The sequence below is a fragment of the Microplitis demolitor genome, chromosome 7, assembly GCF_026212275.2.
Source record: "Microplitis demolitor isolate Queensland-Clemson2020A chromosome 7, iyMicDemo2.1a, whole genome shotgun sequence".
Lineage (NCBI taxonomy): Eukaryota > Metazoa > Arthropoda > Insecta > Hymenoptera > Braconidae > Microplitis > Microplitis demolitor.
In genome coordinates, this window is record NC_068551.1 from 20,433,269 (window position 1) to 20,452,306 (window position 19,038).

The window sequence follows — 19,038 nt, forward strand, 5'->3', positions numbered from 1 at the left end:
CTCTTACACATTAATTTTAAATTTCATTTATTTTGTAAATAATCATCACTTTTTTTTTAATTTTACACCTTGCACTTTATTTTTATCACCTTTAGAAATATTTCCGCACCCTTGGGTAAGTTTTTAATTATTATTTCTATCATCATTTTCACCATTTTTTTTTCATCCATTCATTTTGCTAAAGTGCACCTTTTTAGAAATTTACGTCCACTTTTTTTTTTTTTTTAAGTAGAGTAAAAATAATACTGCCAGTCTCAAGAGTCTTAATTTGCAAATAATTATTTACAATAATTACGAGAAGCCTCAAAAATTTGTATCCTGATGTGAACAGGCAATGAAAAATTTTTGGATTTTTTTTTTCAACAAATAAATGACAAAAAAAAAAAAACTAAAAAAATGCACATGTAGAAAATTAAAAAAACTATTGGTGTAATTTTTTCAAATATTTTTTTCTTCATAATTTATCGTTTGAAAAAAAATAAAAAAATTATAAAAACATCAGTATCATAGAAATTTGATGAAAGAAATAGAAAATTTTATCCCATCATACCCCGTGTCCTGTAAACTTAAATAAAATAATTAGCCAATTTTTCATCATAAAAAAAAAGTTTAGAAGTATATCCAAAAAATCAAAACTTTAAACAGCCTGGAGCTAAAAAAAATTTATTTGCAACGAGACTCAAAGGATTGTCAGTACAATTAAAGCCTAGCTATGTTGTACAAGCACCCATATCGCACGAGTCTCAAAGAATTTCTGACACGACTCCAACAAGTAAATGAAAATGTCTTAAATACTCAGACATAAGAGAAATTTCTCTGGCATAGTTCCGCGCCTCTGCCTTGATTATATCTGTTATAATATATGTTAGAATTAAACTCAGTAAGTTAAAACCGCAGATGTACTTTGAGTTACTCGTGCTTTCTAGCCTTTCATGATGCCACATACATATATTAATGTATATATAATATATAACATAACATATAACATATATACATGGTATATGCAGTTCCATATGTATATGAACTATAACTAAAGTTTGTTATGACATTAATGCGAACACCAGTACCTCCTCGTTGGGTAATGGAGCCGCAAGATGTTCACGCACCAGAAGGCATGTCCAAACTGATGCTTCATTGTCATGCCGATGGGTTTCCACCGCCTTCTGTCACATGGCGTCGTGGTACAGGAACTAGACCTGGCAGTTATCATGACATTGCTAGTCATGAACATGCACAAGAGCTGAGAATTCATTCAAATGGATCACTGGTCTTTGGCCGAGTTCAAGAGGATCATGAGGGCTACTATCTATGTGAAGCTGTTAATGGAATTGGTGCTGGACTTAGCAAAGTTGTTTATTTAACTGTTAATGGTAATTAATAACTACTATTAGGAAGTCTACGGTTTCCGTGGCACCACCAAATGACCGCGAATTCTTGTAGAACTCAAAAAAATAACTTTTTTTTTTCAAATAGCTGTAACTTCTTCAAAAATGGACTAAGTCCGACATTATTTTTTTCAAAATTTTCGTCTGTAAATGTACTTTCCGGAAAAAAATACAAAAAAAAAATTGTAGTTTTTAAAATCTATGAAAGATTTCATTTTTTTGGAAAAATTACTAAAAAATTCAAAAATAGTGTAATGTAATTTTTAATTTTTAATGCGAGACCAACTTGCCCCAGTAAATTATACTTCACATTAACTGTTTCGTCTCATAAATAAAATATTAAATTTGTTTTTTTTTTACTTTTTGGAAGTAACCCATCTTGATACCACTTTCTCTAATGATTAATGACGTAATAATTAATGATTAATTATGATCGTTATTGAAAACGGTTTATATAAACTTGAAAGCTTTGGGTTACTAAGGTATGAGCATAACTTGATTGACGAGGGGATAATTATCTGTATAGCTCCAGCCCGTATTGTAGAGAAGCATCGCAATCAAACAGCTCGGCTCGGCTCAAGAGCTTCTCTACGTTGTGAAGCCAAGGGTGATCATCCGCTAAACATTGTATGGAGGCGAGCTGGCTCGCAATTGGAACCGGCGGTATCCGATTATCGGTATATGGTTAAGGAAATGAATACCACAGATGGTGCTGTTAGTATTCTCGAGCTCATTAGTACTTCTAGAGAGGATAGCGGTAGATATTTTTGTACAGTATCAAATGCTTATGGCGGTGATGAAATGACTATGCATTTGTATATACAAGGTATTCATTACAATTATAATTATCTCAGTCGATCTATTTTATTAACCACTTAATTCATTTTCCAGAACCTCCGGATTTCCCTAGGAATATCCACGTATTAGAGAAAGGAAGCCGTTACATTAAATTAGGGTGGACTAGTAGTCAAGATGGAAATAGTCCGATTACTCAATATATTATTGAATATAAAACAGATTCAGGTATTTATTGAAATTAAATATATCTATATATACTTATATATACAATAAACTGTACACTGTAATAAAAGCACCAATTCTGTAATTAATTCTATCACTAATTTTTGAATCAATAAATATTTTTTTTTGTATTTGAAATACAAGTCGACTTCTGATACTTGAAAAATAAAACAACTTTTTTTTAACTCCTTTAAGCACCAAGAAAAATTTTAACACCACACTGTAAAAAATAACCAACTTTTTAAATATTTTTACTTACTCCATCACTACAGTTAAACAGTGTGCGCATGCGTGTTCATTTGTTTGTGTATGTGAAGATATGTTTTGCATTTTATAAGCTTTTAAAAGTTAGAACTTCAAGTGGTCGCAGTTTACCCCGCTTTTACACCTGTTTAACACCATCGAATTACACCTCCCACACCGGTGTAATTTCATTTTAACACTGATCTTTTTACAGTACACTGCCCTCGTTAATTTTAACACTGTTTTCACGGTTAACTTTAACACTGATCTTTAACACCAGAGTAGCGTAGACTTGCACCATTTTTTTACAGTGTATTAAATAAAACATAAATAAAATAAAGTGTCAAAAGTAATAAAATAAAAATAATCTATATACAGATATACATATTTTCTTACAGAAATTTGGCACGACCACACGTTCCACGCGACAGTTTCTGGAACGCAAACATACGGTCATGTGAATGGTTTGCGGCCTGCTACAAGCTATCAGTTTCGGGTATTTGCTGAGAACGAATTGGGTCGTAGTCAAGCGAGCGATGTAGGTATATAAACCTAGACCCCGTAAATTAGTTTTTAAGCCTCTCCCGAACAACCTACATACTAGTACTACCGACTTTATTGATTCCTATATATGTATATATATAATACATATGTACATACTCCAGTATATTTATATTCTCGTACTTAAAAAACCCATTGATATTGAATAGATAAAAAATATATTACATATGTGTGAATATTTCATTCACTCGCTGAATATTCCTGTCTGTCTACACATACTGTTACATTACTGTCTATATGCCTAAGTGGAAATTAACATTCTAAACTTTGATACATTTAGTTAACGAGTTAATTGAATTGGTCTATTCAGATACTCGAAGTAACAACAGACGGTGAAAAGCCTGGAGGACCGCCACGCAATCTCAAAGTCGAACCAATTAGTTCAACTGACTTTAAAGTCAGTTGGGATCCGCCTGATCAAGATCTATGGAATGGAGAAATTCTTGGATACCACGTCGGCTTCAAAGAACACAGGTCTTTGTTTAAATAATTATCTTTTCATTGTTTCATTTATATCGTAATTCAATATATATTTTAAGTCAATACTGCCCTGCATTGTCGACTTTGTTAATTAAACTTTGTCAATTACACTTGGTACATATTGATTATATATTTTAATAACGTAATTATATAACGAGTAAGTTATGAAAACTGATCTTTTGAACAATAAATATTTACCGGGTGTCTGCGTCATTTTCGGATAACTTTTTGTTAAGTTCAACGTACTCAGTTTATTGTTAATTAATAATTAACACAATAATTAGTTTGGCTTTTATCATAAGTTTAATATTAGAAGTTGAATTCGTTGAATTGATAGCCACGCTTCTGGTACGTTTTACTAGAAATATTTAAATATAAAGAAAAGGCGGGTAAAATGAACTGCTCAATTTTTTTTTTCTTGATTCTTACTTCAATTTTTTTTTGCCTCTTTACCTCTAAATTAATTTTGAATCATATGTAAGCATGTAAATGAGTAACAAATTCAAATCACTGTTAAGTAAATAAAAATTTTTTTTTTTTTTTTTTTCCAAAAATAAATGAAGTAAAACTAAAACAATGACAGTTAAAAGTAATGGAATTATTTAACATTATACTGTAAAATATTCCATGATTTAATCAGTGGAAGTAGAAATTACTCAAACGTTAAATCTTTACTTTATCTGCATCTCCACTATTATAAACTGGCACAAACATGCATTAACTTAATAGAACAGAAAAATTTTTAATTTATTAGACACTCGAAATTTTAATCAAAAACTCAAACTATTACTTTCAAAATCCATAGTCTACAATAATTCATAAAGAAACAATACAGAGGTATTAGATCGAATAATGAATGATTGATAACCCATAAAATGTATATTTTATTCAATAGATTATCTGCTGAGCAGTATACATATAAGACAGTAGAAGGACGTCCAATATCAGCGAGTGCGACTTTAGGACTTGCGCGAACTGCCATTCCCGGTCGTCAATGTCAGTTGACAAATTTACGAAAGTATACACGTTACAGTGTAATTGTCCAAGCATACAATGCGTTGGGACCGGGACCAATGACTTCTGAAGTTGTTGCCACCACCCTCGAAGACGGTAATTAATTTTAAATATTTTCACTGTTTGAAAAAATAATGGCAATTATATAGAGCTCCGACGTTATTCTGCGGCAGTTTAATGTGCGACGGTCAATATTCTGCGGCAATTTAATGTTACTGCACATTGAAAATTTAACGGTAATAATTATCATCGGTAACTTTTAATGGTTACGATATGAAATAGTAATTTTAAAATTACTCGACACGATGCTATTGACAATAATCGTTCTTCATAATTATTATCATTGAAGCATAACAATTACTACTAACAATCAAAATTATCACTCACAAAATGGACATTGATGATTAAAATCATAGCTGACAATATTCATAACATTAAGACAGTAATAGTTACCTTCGGGTATTTAAATTTCATACACTGGCTCTATGATGGTTTAAATATAATATTTCTTGTCTCGAGACATAAATATATTTTATTGATGACCATTAAGAAAATTAACTTTTAAATCATCAAATTAAAAAATTTTTCAGGCATGAGAAATATTACTATCTAGATGGTAACTGTTACTATCGACAGTAGTAATTAGTACTATACGAGAAACGAATAGTTAACATAAAAGCATGATAATGATTATCACATACAGATGCACGGATAGAATTTTATGGTAAAAGTTATCATCGAGTTATAGTACAGTTTTAAAACTGAATTTTATAGTAGAAAATACCATTTAAATTACTAAATAAACAATCTGAATGGTAGTATCTACTAACTGTGTCGTAAAATTTACAATTATTTATGATAATTAGGAATTATAACTTTTATTATCTTAAATAATTTCTACTATTCTCAACATCGTTCTTAATAACTTGATGGTAATAATTACTATCAGCCCAAATAATGACTTCTATCTAAACTAATAAAAAATTAAAATACCAGCGTTATAGTCTGAAGCTTGTGCTTCATGCATATTATAAATATATATCCTATTTTTTGTTTAAGAATTTTTACAACTTTGAATAGTAACAGTTACCATCTTCGGTTGTAACAAATACAATCTTTAATAGTTACAATTACCATCTTCGATAGTAATCGTCAACACCCTTATTTGTTACTGTTATCATTTTCAATGATAAAACTAATTATTATAACCACCAAAAATTCTATTACTATTTTAAATAGTTCAAATTAAAAATTTTGTATTGTAAATATCATAATTAAATTTTATCGGTGTGGTAATCATTCTCTATTACAAGATGGTGATAGTTAGCATTTTTTTTTCAGGGTGTATAGTCGATATTTCAAAGAAAACCTGTTACCATATGATATGAGAACCATTCCCATATTATATTGTAATTGTTACTGTAAATATTTTTCCCTGTACGAATATAATAATAATTTAAAAAAAAAACTAAATTACTAGTGCCGAGTAGCCCGCCTCAAGATATACGATGTACAGCATTATCTTCTCAATCACTTCAAGTATCTTGGGAAGCACCCCCGGATACAAGTTTGAATGGAGTTCTTCGAGGTTTCAAAGTTAACTGGGAGAGTATGGACGCAGTTACTGAGACTACTAAATACGATACTAAGATAACAACGGCGCTGACGATTGTTATAAACAGCTTGGAAAAGTACACAAATTATTCGATACAAGTTGCGGCAATGACCCGGCCCGGCGATGGCGTACCATCAGCTCCAATTTATTGTAAAACGAAAGAAGACTTGCCAGAAGTACCTGCCGGTATTAAAGCCGTTGCTAATTCGAATGAATCAATAATTGTGTCCTGGTTACCACCGTTGAAAGCGAATGGCGTGATAACTTCGTACTATGTTTATATTAAAAGTGAAGATACTGACGGCAAGTGGTACAAGCAGACGCTTAAGGCGCACAAAACAAGTTACAGAGCTGAAAATCTTCACAAGCGAACCCAATATTCATTTCATGTTGCTGCTGTTACGTCTGTTGGTGAAGGTTCTAAGACACCATCTGTTACTGCATCCCCTTCTAGTCATGGTAATTTTATAAAATAATTATTTATTATAATTATATATTATTTGCAATTTAATATTAGGTATATAAATAAATATTATTACGAAACATGATAGATAAGCGACTTTGTTTACTGAAGTAATTGGCGAATGTATTTATTGGAATAATACTTGAAATACGATATATTGATTCAGTCTGGAGTATTTGCAGTTATCTATTGATACTTTAATGTACTTTAAATACTCCCGGGAAAAAATAAAAAGTGATTTAAATCTACGGAAATCTAAATCTGGTATTTTATTTTAATCTTTTAATTATTTAGATCTTTGGAGATCTGCGTGATAAAAACTTAAAACGACGAATTAGCTAATTGTCAAAATTCAATTTTTTGTTTTTTTTTTTGACGGCCTTGTAAAAAAATAAAAAGATTTGAGATCTAAGGAGATCTATATGGATTTTCGTAGATGTAAATCTTATATTTGTCAATTTGTTAACTTTATTTTTACGGCTACGAAAAATTCAAAAGTTACTTTTTTTGGAAATTTAATTTTTTTTCTCAAACAATTAATTTGTAAAATCTGTAACTTTTGAACTGTAAGATTTAAAAATTATTAAATAACAGATTTTGGTTAAAAAAAATGATCTACAAGAACAGCTTTGACATTTTGCGGTTTGCTGGAAAAGTAAAAAAAAAAACGTGAAATTTACCATAAATTTGGATGTAAGCTTCAATAACTTCTGAACGGTTAGATTTATAAAAAAAAATATAAGAGATTTTTTTTGTAGAGCGTTCAATTTCCTATAAAACTATGTATTGATTTTTGCCAATCCATTGGTCAATTGATGAGTTATAAAATTCCAAACTTGAAAAAAAAGCGCCAACTCTGTAATAGAGTCAGAGGACTTTTTCGGTGGCTAAATTTTTTGTGACCGATAAAAAAAATATTGATTTTATTCAGCATATTCCAATATATATACATATATTAATAAAAAATTATTTTAAGTATTAATATGTATAGAGTATTTTTTCAATTTATCAAAATTCATTTAAATAAAAAAAATTCGCTTGATTCAAATATTTGAATTGAATTTAAATAAAGTTATTCGTAAATTACAATACTATTTTACAAAGCTAAATGTTATAAAATGTTAACAATGTTAATTAAAATAAAAAAAAAAAAATTTGTTTTAAAAATAGTGCCTGCAGCAATTTATTCATTTGGAATGAGCCCGATTGTTCCGTGGAAACAAGATGTTACTTTGCCATGCCAGAGTGTGGGAAAACCGTCACTTCTATGGAAGCAATGGGGTCAAGTAGTTAAAGCGTCCGGTAGAATAACGATTCATACAGACGGTTCATTACATATTACTGATCTTCATCGTGAGGACAGTGGTAATTACACTTGTCACGTTGAAAATCAACATGGGTCTGATCAAATTACTCATAAGTTAATTGTTCAAGGTAAATTATTTTAGTCCAATTAATTTTATTTTTTAATTTTTAATAAAAACGAGATTTATTTTTATTATTAATTTTTACCAATAAATTTTTCAAATATTAATTATAAATAAAAATATTAGGAATTTTTACTTTAATATTTTTTTATTTATAACAATTATAACTTTAGTAAAATTAATAATATAATTTAATAATGAAAATGTTATTATTAAATTTAAATTCAGTACCGCCATCAGCTCCGCTACTTCTCGCTACAAGTACAACAAGTAATTCAATAAGTGTCCAGTGGAAACCCGGTGACGACGGTGGTGCACTTACACGAGGTTACATACTTCATTACAAACGTAAATTCGGAGAATGGGAAGAGGTCAAAGTGTCACATAAAATAAACGGTTATTTATTGTCACAACTCTGGTGCGGTACTGAGTACCAGATATATCTCACTGCCTACAATAGAATTGGTATGGGTTCGCCCAGCGAATTTGTCAAAGCAACAACAAAGGGATCTAAGCCAGCAAATTCCCCCGGCAATATTGAAAAATTTATCACCGTCAACGTGTCATGGATTGTTCTACATCTAAGTATTTGGAATGACGGTGGTTGTCCAATCACGTGGTTTGAACTCGAGTACAGAAAAAATAATGAAGAGTTATGGACACTTGTGTCCAATAATATCGAAGTAAATAATTTACTTAATAATTATTTAAATATATAAATTTTAAAACATAATTTTGAGGTAATTATTAATATTGTAGGTTCAAAAATCATACACATTAAGTGAACTTCAGCCAGGTACTAGTTATGATATACGTGTAAGAGCTCACAATAATGCTGGTTCTTCAGTTGCTGAGTATAAAATAACAACACTTCAGCCTCATATCACTACAACACTGCCTACTGTGGAAATAGATCAATATATTCCACAACAATCTTCCGTGCTAGCTGATTTAAAATTAATAGTACCATTGGTTTTATGTTCATTTGCTATTATTGCCACTGCTGGTGCTGTATTTTACTGTTTTAGAAAACGTAAGTCATATTATTTTTACAGCACAACCTGGTTATAAATTACTTTCCTCCTACTCCAGTTAGACTAACGAAGATTTTCGGTTGTCGCGAAGGAGATTGTTTCTGCAGTCTTCGACATACCATCCCTACCCCCAGCCCAGATGATACTCTTAGCTGAAAAATTTAATCGAGTGACGACTAAGGTGGATATTAACCGGAAGTATAACCAAAATTCCTCATTGCGTATTTAACCAGTCACCACGAGTCCATACCTCTCTTGGGCAAAACACTACTACCATCTCAGGAAATAAAGAGACTCTAGTCGAAGTGGGCTTGGAAAGCTCTTCTTAATACCTTAAAAAAGGCTTCCTCCACTTGTTACCATTAAGTTTCGAACAAACTATTATCCACTTATTCAGTCCCTGATGAATTTTTTACTTTTCGATCCTTTAGATCCTCTGATTATTCAAGCCAAATCAAAGTTACATGCGACTCTGGATGTACGTAGATAAATGACGAACGTCAACTAACTTATAAAAGGGCTGTGGTCACAAATATACACGACACATACGTATGCAAAAAACCGAGTGATCGCTGAGGAAAAGATAGTAGTAGGGAAAAACCATTTCCAAGAAAATTTTCTCCTATAATCCCTACATTAAATTATGACCAGGTTGTACTGTATTGGAAAAAAATAATTTTAATTTTACAAAATTAATCTCAAAAATTGATGGGCTGACTATAAATTTTATTACCACTGAAATTTTTATTAACCATCGGAATTACAAAACTTAATTAATTTCTTTTAGTATTTTGTTGTATCATAGAACAATATCTTAACGTAGTCAAGTAAAGAATTAAAAAAAAAAAATCTTAATTAAAGTAGAGATTATTAATAAAGAAAATTTTTTTTTTATTTGGACAAAGACCGTTGGTCTTTGAATTTATTGAATTAATTTAATTTTAAATTAGGTCCTTTGTTAGGCGACATTGGCAGCCTTCACGATGCTCAAACAGCCGCTGCGCTGGACAATAAACAAAATATGGAGCAGCGAGAACAATATTACGCGACTGTACGGAAACCATTGAGATCACCAATCCATGAAATGGGAACTCTTGAACGTATTCCTGGTGAGCGTTGACGTCTAGCTAATTGGCTACTAGCAACCATCCATTTCATTTTAAGTCCTCTTAATTATTTATTTTTATTTTTTATTAACTATGTCCTATCATTAAATATATAAGTACACAGAGAAATTATTCTTATTTGAAATGCTATGATGTCATTGTAAAGTCCGACCATGTTGGCCATCTGACGGAAGTTCAAATAAACACACTGAAAAAATCATGTCTTAAGAAATGATTTCTTAAATACTAATAAATCTTTCTATCAATACATGCAAAAATTATTATGCCCGGGTTAAAAATAAAACGATCTACACGAAGAGAAGTGTCAAGTAAATATTCCTATGCAGCATAGTAATGGTTACTATTGTCAACCATTGTCAATGTTACTATGGTCATAGTAATTTTTGCATGCGTTTATTTAAATTTCCGTTAGGTGGCCAACTCGGTCCAGCTTTACTATGACACCGTAGCATTTAAAACCACAGAAAATTTTTCCATGTACATAAAAATAATAAAAACCTTCACTTAAACTCACAATGCTTCGCAGTAGCTTTAATTCCGCGAACACAATTGTTGACTGTTTGTAGAATACTCGGAAGATATCTACCCGTACGCGACATTCCAATTGAAGGAAAGTGTCCCAGCCGGTGGAGATAGTCGTTGTGATTCGGCGGCTCCACTTCAAACTTTTGTTTATCATGACCCAAGACTCTCTACTGCCGACACTCTACAATTACGTGAGGTAATATTTATTTATCATTAATAAATTTACTATGTGATAATTATTTATTTTCAAACCTCTAATGTATTGACGATTTTTACCCCGTAGTAAATTCTGATTCCGTTCCCGGTTATGTAGCATTTTTTTTATGATAAAAATCCTCTAGCATCCAATCTCACCGCACCTTCTTAATGTTTTTTTGTTCTGTGTATGGTTACCATGATAAAATTTTATCAAGAAATAGTTGGTATGGAAATATCTTGATAGCAGTAGTTTCTATGGAAACTTTATTATTCTCATCACTTTTAATTTTTATTTTAAAAATGCATGTAAATCATAACACAAAACCCAAAAATTTATCGCAAAGATATTTTTAAATTACCAGTAAAAAATTTTTATATCAAACAGCCCGTATGTCAATTTTACTGCGACTATAGCATGGGAATTATTTTAGTACTCTGTAAAAAAATTTCGGAGTAAACGCGAATTAAATCTGAAGTGAATGCGGAGCAGATAATTTTTTTTATTCAATTCCTTGGAGTGAAATCAACTTAAAAAAAAAGTTTACTTTCACATTAAAACTGAATCGCTAAAAAAAATTCCTTATTTACTTCGTACGCTGAGTAATTTTTTTTAACTCCGGAATTCTGAGTGATGGAGTAAATTTAAATTGTAGTAAAATTTAAATTCACTCCTAATCCACTCCCGATTTTTTACAGTGTATCAAAATAAGCAAATTTTTTTTTTCTCTGCGTATAATTAATAAAAGTTTGTTTTTTTTTAATCACTCCGCATACAGAGTAAATAGGGAGTGAACTGAATTTTATTTCAATCCAGGTTTACTCTAGTTTGGAATTTGAATACTAAAATAAACTCCCCCGGAGTAAATTTCACCCCGAAGGTATTAAATCAATAGATAGTCATCCATATTTTGACAAAAAATTTTTTACTGAGAATTAAAAAATTAATTAAATTTAAAAAAAATGCAAGATAAAAACCCCCGTAGTAATCATTCGTAACCTTTCACTAAAAAGATAATCATCTATTGTTATATCGCGTTACTAATTCCAAAAGACTTATATTTTTATATTTCCTTTTGGCTTTAGGTAACTTGTTTCATAGCTAAAAATAAAAAAAAAATAAATAAAAGTAAAATAATAGTATAAGTCCTTTTTAAAATTAGTGAGGCGATATATGTATTTTATAAATCATTGACATCATCATTAATTATCACAATAATTAAATAGATAATTTAATTGTCTCATTAAATAATTAGTACCATCATTTGTAAAAGACATAGTTCCGTCGTCATTAGAATTTGTAAATCATTTATTGTAATATATATTCATATATATTGATATTAATATCACGACTGCTGGTCCCTCCTTGCTTCGTTTCGCAGTCAAGCCCGCATTTTACAAACCAAACGTTTATTAATTATTATAAATACATAATACAGAATACATATTTATAAATAAAAAAAAGTGATGCGAATGAATGAATTTATTAATGATAAATAAATAAAAATAATACGGTGTGTAGTACTGTTGCGTAGATAAAAAATAAAATATAAAATTCCGTCTGATTGCAGTCGGATTGCAACCGGTACACTAAGGTGCGCGGAGGCCGTTCGTCCTCTGCGCCGTTGCATAAAACCCACAAGGTCAATCAGGGCAAGTCCGAGTCGGAGGAATACGACACCCTGGGCTCGGACAGCGACACTGAAGTCGGGACCAGCAGCCGAACTGAGTCTTCCAATCACCTCGTCGATTCGCACCACTCGGCTTTTGCAACTGACGCGCGTGTTCACAGTACGATATGCCTCCTATTCATTTTTTTTTAATTAATTATCTTATATATACTTTTTTTTTTTTAGTCATTTTTGAATTTAAATATTTTGCTTTCAAACTTTTATGTGCTTTTTTTGCACAGCACAATGCATTATCGCAATTAATTTTGAATTAATATCAAAATTAAATTTATGTTTCTTACGCTTTCATTATTATTATTATTATTATTATTATTATTAATAATAATAAATTATATTAAATCAATTTTTAATGAATTTTTTATTATTAAAATTTTTTAGACTTCTTGTACCATGGACCAGAATCTAGCACGTCTACGGAACCCTCACCGATTTTTGAGAGAAAATCGTTTCCTGGAAGGGGACGACCCAAGTATGTATCATTTATTGCTCAAAAAAAAATGTATGAAAACTAGTTTATTCACATGGAAAAAAGAGCAGTGGGAAAATTACAGTATCTAATATCAGCAAAGTTTAGATTTTAAATAAAAGAAAAAAAAGCCTGTGAACAATCCCAAGTAGCACAGAGTCAACTTTAAGATGTCTTTTAAAAGGATAAGACAAATTTTTTTTTGTCTCAGTCATCTTTTTTGGTATGAGTAAAACTCATACTTAAGGTAGTTTATTTTAATATTAAAATTCCAAATCGGAGTGAATGTGGATTTCAATAAATTCCACATCACTCCGAAATCACTCTGCTGAAAAATTAAACTTCGTATTTATTCCATATGCCGAGTGATTTTTTTTAAAGCTTCAGAACTCCGAGTGTTGGAGTAAATTTTAATTAAAATAAAATCTGTAATTATTTCGAATTCACTCCCGATTTTTTACAGTGCAAACTATAACACTTGAAGTTTTTTTGCGAGGGTCCAGTTTTTGCACTAAAAACTGTAATTTTTCCACTGCTCTTCTTTCCATGTTAAAGATTTACTCAACAATCTAAAGTAACCCTGGGTCAAAAACAAAATAAATACGGAAAGAATAAAAACAGATTCCTTTTGTTTTATTTTTTACTCTTTTTTATTTAAAAATTACTCAAAATTAGGTGTTTTTATCTCGTAATTGAATACTATCTAAAAACGGAAGAGTAATTATTCATCCAGGCCCAGTTATACTAAAAATTACCGAGTAAAATTTATTAGATCTCTCCGAGTAAGTAATAATAAAAAAATGTATGTTTTCTTCTTTCAGGATGTTACAGTTGGCGCGTTATACCGGCGAGGAGACCCGTACAAGTTTCGGGACAATCCCCAGGCCTGGGAATCCCAAGCACCAGCAGGGTAATAGGACCCGGGAACAGCAGGAGCGTGGGGATGCAGGATCAGGAAACCTGTTCATCGCCAAATTGGACCCACCCTCGGGGTTCTCCGACACGCTCGAGCTAAGTGAGGCCGAGTGCGACCTCGATCGTGGTCACGGTGCCCAGCGAAGACGAGACTTCGTTATTGCGGTGTAAATAATTGTGCAAATGCTATTTAATATTTATTATTATTATTAATATTATTAATATATTGGAGCCGATTGATGAGATAGTAAACAAATTTAAGTGAAAGAGAACCTCGAGTGGAAAAAATAAAATAATTAAATGGGATTTTGAAACGATAAATGTAAGAAAAAATATCAACTTATCTTATACATCAAATTGTTCATCTGTCCCTCCGTTAAATAATTAAAGTACTTATGTAATTTATGTCTTAATTACATAATGTGTTATAAGGAAAAATTGTTCACCCACATGCTCACGTTTTAAACTAACGAATTGACTTAAACGAAAACAAATTAAATTAAATGTTAATCTAATTAATTGATTAATTAATTAATTAAAAAAAACTAAATCAATAAAAACGAAATTTATGTAAAGTTATTTAAATTTTAAAATAAAGTTATTTAAAAGACGTAGCCATAGTTTTGGCGCGCACGGCACTAACTTTTAAATCGTAAGTTTAAAACAAAAAATAAAAATAAATTTTTCATGTCTTGGATTCGTATTCTAATTTAAAAAAAAAACCTTTTTAAAAAAAATAAAATTTTTCCTGTTGATATCGTATATATTATATATATACTTTATTATTATATATATAAAAAAAAATTATTTACGATGGAGAAAAAAGAAATTGACACTTTTGTGTTTTAGGTGAACTGTAGATTATTTATATTCTATTTACTTTGTAAAATATACAATATTGATTGAGAAAATTACTGTCTCTGTTTTCTTTCCCATCCACTATCACAATAATTTGAAAAAGAAAAATTTATAACCTTTGATTTTTTTATTTACACAAATTTAGAGGTTCGATGCTTCGACGCAATCAGCGAATCAAAATTATTTAAATTTCGAATTTTTATTTAAAAATTCAGTCATGAATTACACGAAATATTCCATGATTATAAAATTGAATAAATAAATATCAGTGTTCATTCACTGGTTGTCATCTTACACTAAAAAATTGGGAGTAAATTCCGAGTGATTACGGATTTTATTAAAATTGGAATTTTTTCCGTCACTGGAGTTCCGTTTGGAGTTTTAATTTTTCAGTAATAAAATAAATTCCCCTTTGAAGTGAATTTTACTCCTAGGGGATTAAATAAATATACAGTCATTCGCTATACATTTACTCTGCGAATTTTCTCAGTATATAAATTTTGATCATGTGTGAAATTTAAAAAGACAACAGAAAATTCAAAATTTTTTTTCATAATTTTTAAGGGGAATAAACTGTTAATTTTAGACCCCCTAATGCGCATGGGTCTTAAAATATTTTTTTATTTACATGAACTGCGATATTGTTAAATATAATTAAGAAAATAAATTCGAAGTATCTTTCATTCCAAAATCTTATCACTAAACCGATTAATGCAGCGTTATCTGATTAACTCTTCAACTAAATAAAACCTCTTCTGCTGGTAATTGGTAATTAAATTTATTTAAATTATTCTATGCAATTTCTTAAATACTTTATTTTCACCAATTGGAATTTTTTTTGTTTTGATATTTAGTTTTTATTTGATAAAAATATAACTAATTTACAGACATTTTAGTGTTAGAAAATCTCTGAAATTTCGTTCAATATATTGAAAAATAAGTTTTATTTAAACAGGTTTTGCTTCAACCCTCAGTTGATATTTTTAATATGAAAAATTCAAAATTCGCGCGTTCGGATTTTGAAATTCACCCCTTGGTAATTTCAACCCCTATCATGTTTCAAATCTCAGCCGGCAGATGTCATGGTATGGATTTGCTGATTTATTTACCCCTAAATACAGCAATTTTCATCTTCTTATATAAATTTTATTTATATATAAAATATATAAAGGATTGATAAGCATGCGCAAAATTAGTACCCCCATCAGATACTATTGTATACTATGAGCGGTGGTGTCTACGGTGGTGGTGAGTAATCGTTATATCCAAACATTTGTCTACATAAATAATCGTCTAACAAATATATCCATGATTGCACATGCCCATTGAATAGACGAGGTCGGCGCCATTATATTTGATATCGGACATCAAAGTCTTCGCGTCGGTTATGGCGGTGAAGACAGTCCAAAAGCTGAAATCCCAACTAGTCTCGGGGTGTGGGAGGACGCCACAGATAATGTTGATCAAACCAACCCCCAATCTTCAAAGAAACGTTACAACATCGATGTTACGGCTATTCAAGTACGACGAAAAGGTTTGTTCATTTTTATTTCCTTAATTCCATGTGATTTTATTTTTTTTTTTTTTAATTTTTAATTTCAATTTTAAATTCCATGAGGGTGAAGTTCCCAATTGCCAACCCCCTGCTAGTATTCAGATCCTTCATACATTTTATCAGCAAAATAATTTTCCATTTTTTTAGCGCGAAAAATTTTGACATACCCTGATAAATTTTTTGCATTATGAATTGAAAATGAAAATTTTCTTAAGCCGAGAAATTCTTTTTTTTCTGTTTAGTATAAAAAACAGATACTTAGTATTCTATATTAGTCAATCTAAAAGTATAAGATCCTACAGTCACATTAATTCTCAGTAGTATAGAATTGACCCTATAAATAATTATCTACTACATAGTTCAATTGTTAATTAAAAAACTTAAATTTATCAGAAATGGAGATAGTAAGTATGATGAAGGATGGCATGATAGACGACTGGGATATGTTTGAACGTTTGGCAGAGTATACATATAAACAGAGGCTTCACGCGTTATCAGAACACCATCCAATATTAATGTCCGAGTGCCCTTGGAACACACGTCCCAAGAGAGAAAAACTATTAGAATTAATGTTTGAAAAATTTAACGTCCCCGCAATGTATATTTGCAAAAATGCCGTCCTAGCAGCTTATGCCAATGGAAGATCAACGGCAATGGTGGTCGATAGTGGTGCGACACACACCAGTGCAGTACCTGTTCATGACGGTTATGTAATTACTCAAGGAATTGTAAAAAGTCCATTGGGGGGTGACTTTATTACCATGCAATGCAGACAATTTTTTGAGGAAAAAAATATCGAATTAACGCCTGCTTGTTTGATATCTAGCAAAGGTATAATATAATAATATATTACGACATAATGTAAAAATAATTAACATTTAATATCCATGATTTAAATTTTGAAAACTAAGATGTAGTACGGGAGAGAGATCCTCCGCGTTGGACTAAAAAACCCGGACCTCAACCAACTTCTTCCTGGCTCAATTATATGGTGCGTGAAGTTCTGCAGGATTTTCAAATGAACTGTCTTCAAGTCGCGGATAATCCGTATGATGAAGACGCAGCCAATGCACTACCGATGAAACATTTTGAATTTCCTACTGGTTATAATGATGACTATGGAGCTATCAGATTAATGATACCGGAAGCACTCTTTGATCCTAGTAATGTAAAAGGAGTCGGTACTAGCATTCTTGGAATCGGCCCTTTAGTAACTACGAGTGTTGGAATGTGTGATATGGATATAAGGCCTGTAAGTTGTTTTACAATTATTACTACTAATACAGTTTGTTATTAATTGTTTGTTAATCGATTGCATAAATTTATTTTCAGAGTTTATATGGAAGTGTTGTGGTAACCGGTGGCAATTCTTGTCTTCAAGGCTTCAGTGATCGGTTGAATAGAGACTTAGCTAGCAAAACTCCTCCGGTAAATTTATAATTTATCAATTATTTATCAACATATTTATTATAAATATTTTTTCATTTACCCTTCCCTTCCCTGTCAACTAAAAATAACGATTTTTAAGGTGATTATTAAAATTTTTTTATAGAGTATGAGACTGAAAATAATCAGCGCCAATAGCTCAAGTGAACGTCGTTATGGTGCTTGGATCGGTGGGTCAATATTGAGTTCATTGGGATCTTTTCAACAAATGTGGCTATCACGTCATGAATACGAAGAATATGGTAAAATAATTTTGGATCGATGTACTTAAATTAATAATTTTTGCTACTACTATTTTACTCAATATATCATAATATTAATATTAGATATTAACAATTTAATTAATCAATGCAATTTACAATCAATGAAAAAAATCAAATTGTGCCAATTAACTTTTTTTTAACATAAAAAAAAACATCTGTAATTTTCGTCCACTTGATGATTAATGTATTTTTTAATTATAGTTTCTCATACTAATTAACATTAATTTAAATGATTTAATACAATGGTACTAAAATATAAGTCTAGTCAACGTCACATATCGATTATATTTTATAAAAATTATTTATCTATTTATTTTTAACGATACAATAAATATTGGTACCATCAATAGGGTATCAAGGTGCTGTAACAATTATTTGACATTACTTTTGTTTTATATTAATACATTATTAACATTCGTAAATAAAATGTATTAACAAAAAAAATACTGATAAAATTTTTAATTAACTTAGAATCTAGTTTAAGCTATTGTCGTTTAAATTATTATTATTAATTGCAATAAAAAAATTTTTATTGCTTTTATGTTATTGATAGGTTATAATTTTAGGATACGCCATAAAATTATTGATTTAAGTTAAGTTATAAAAAAATATACATATATATTAGTCTGTAATTTTGTGACGATAGTATATTACACATTAAGAAAGGAAAGTATTGTTGCCAAGTGATACAGTCATATATATGTACATTTATACACGAAGAAAATTTACCCTAAAATTTATAGCACTAGTTCAGT

At 30.3% G+C, this 19,038-nt stretch overlaps 2 protein-coding genes across 3 annotated transcripts in view; both read left to right on the forward strand.

Annotated features, from left to right (window-relative positions):
* Positions 1-14,903, forward strand: part of LOC103574346 (cell adhesion molecule Dscam2) — a 173,196-nt gene extending 158,293 nt beyond the window's left edge. For both annotated transcript variants that reach the window (XM_053740874.1, XM_014443333.2), the window contains exons 16-30: positions 1,065-1,370; positions 1,912-2,211; positions 2,277-2,408; positions 3,047-3,186; positions 3,520-3,683; positions 4,585-4,799; positions 6,184-6,777; positions 7,952-8,215; positions 8,437-8,891; positions 8,968-9,241; positions 10,193-10,351; positions 10,936-11,090; positions 12,661-12,880; positions 13,159-13,249; positions 14,068-14,903. In XM_053740874.1, coding sequence (XP_053596849.1) covers positions 1,065-1,370; positions 1,912-2,211; positions 2,277-2,408; positions 3,047-3,186; positions 3,520-3,683; positions 4,585-4,799; positions 6,184-6,777; positions 7,952-8,215; positions 8,437-8,891; positions 8,968-9,241; positions 10,193-10,351; positions 10,936-11,090; positions 12,661-12,880; positions 13,159-13,249; positions 14,068-14,332 — 3,734 coding nt within the window. In that variant the 3' untranslated portion in view covers positions 14,333-14,903. The remainder of the gene's footprint in view (positions 1-1,064; positions 1,371-1,911; positions 2,212-2,276; positions 2,409-3,046; positions 3,187-3,519; positions 3,684-4,584; positions 4,800-6,183; positions 6,778-7,951; positions 8,216-8,436; positions 8,892-8,967; positions 9,242-10,192; positions 10,352-10,935; positions 11,091-12,660; positions 12,881-13,158; positions 13,250-14,067) is intronic.
* A 1,339-nt stretch (positions 14,904-16,242) lies between these two features.
* On the forward strand, positions 16,243-18,384 carry LOC103575858 (actin-like protein 6B). The gene is made up of 6 exons (XM_008555834.2): positions 16,243-16,267; positions 16,353-16,553; positions 16,968-17,405; positions 17,486-17,826; positions 17,907-18,002; positions 18,127-18,384. The coding sequence occupies exons 1-6, from the start codon at positions 16,243-16,245 to the stop codon at positions 18,289-18,291; spliced, it is 1,266 nt and encodes a 421-aa protein (XP_008554056.1). The 3' UTR covers positions 18,292-18,384.
* The last annotated feature ends 654 nt before the right edge of the window (positions 18,385-19,038 follow it).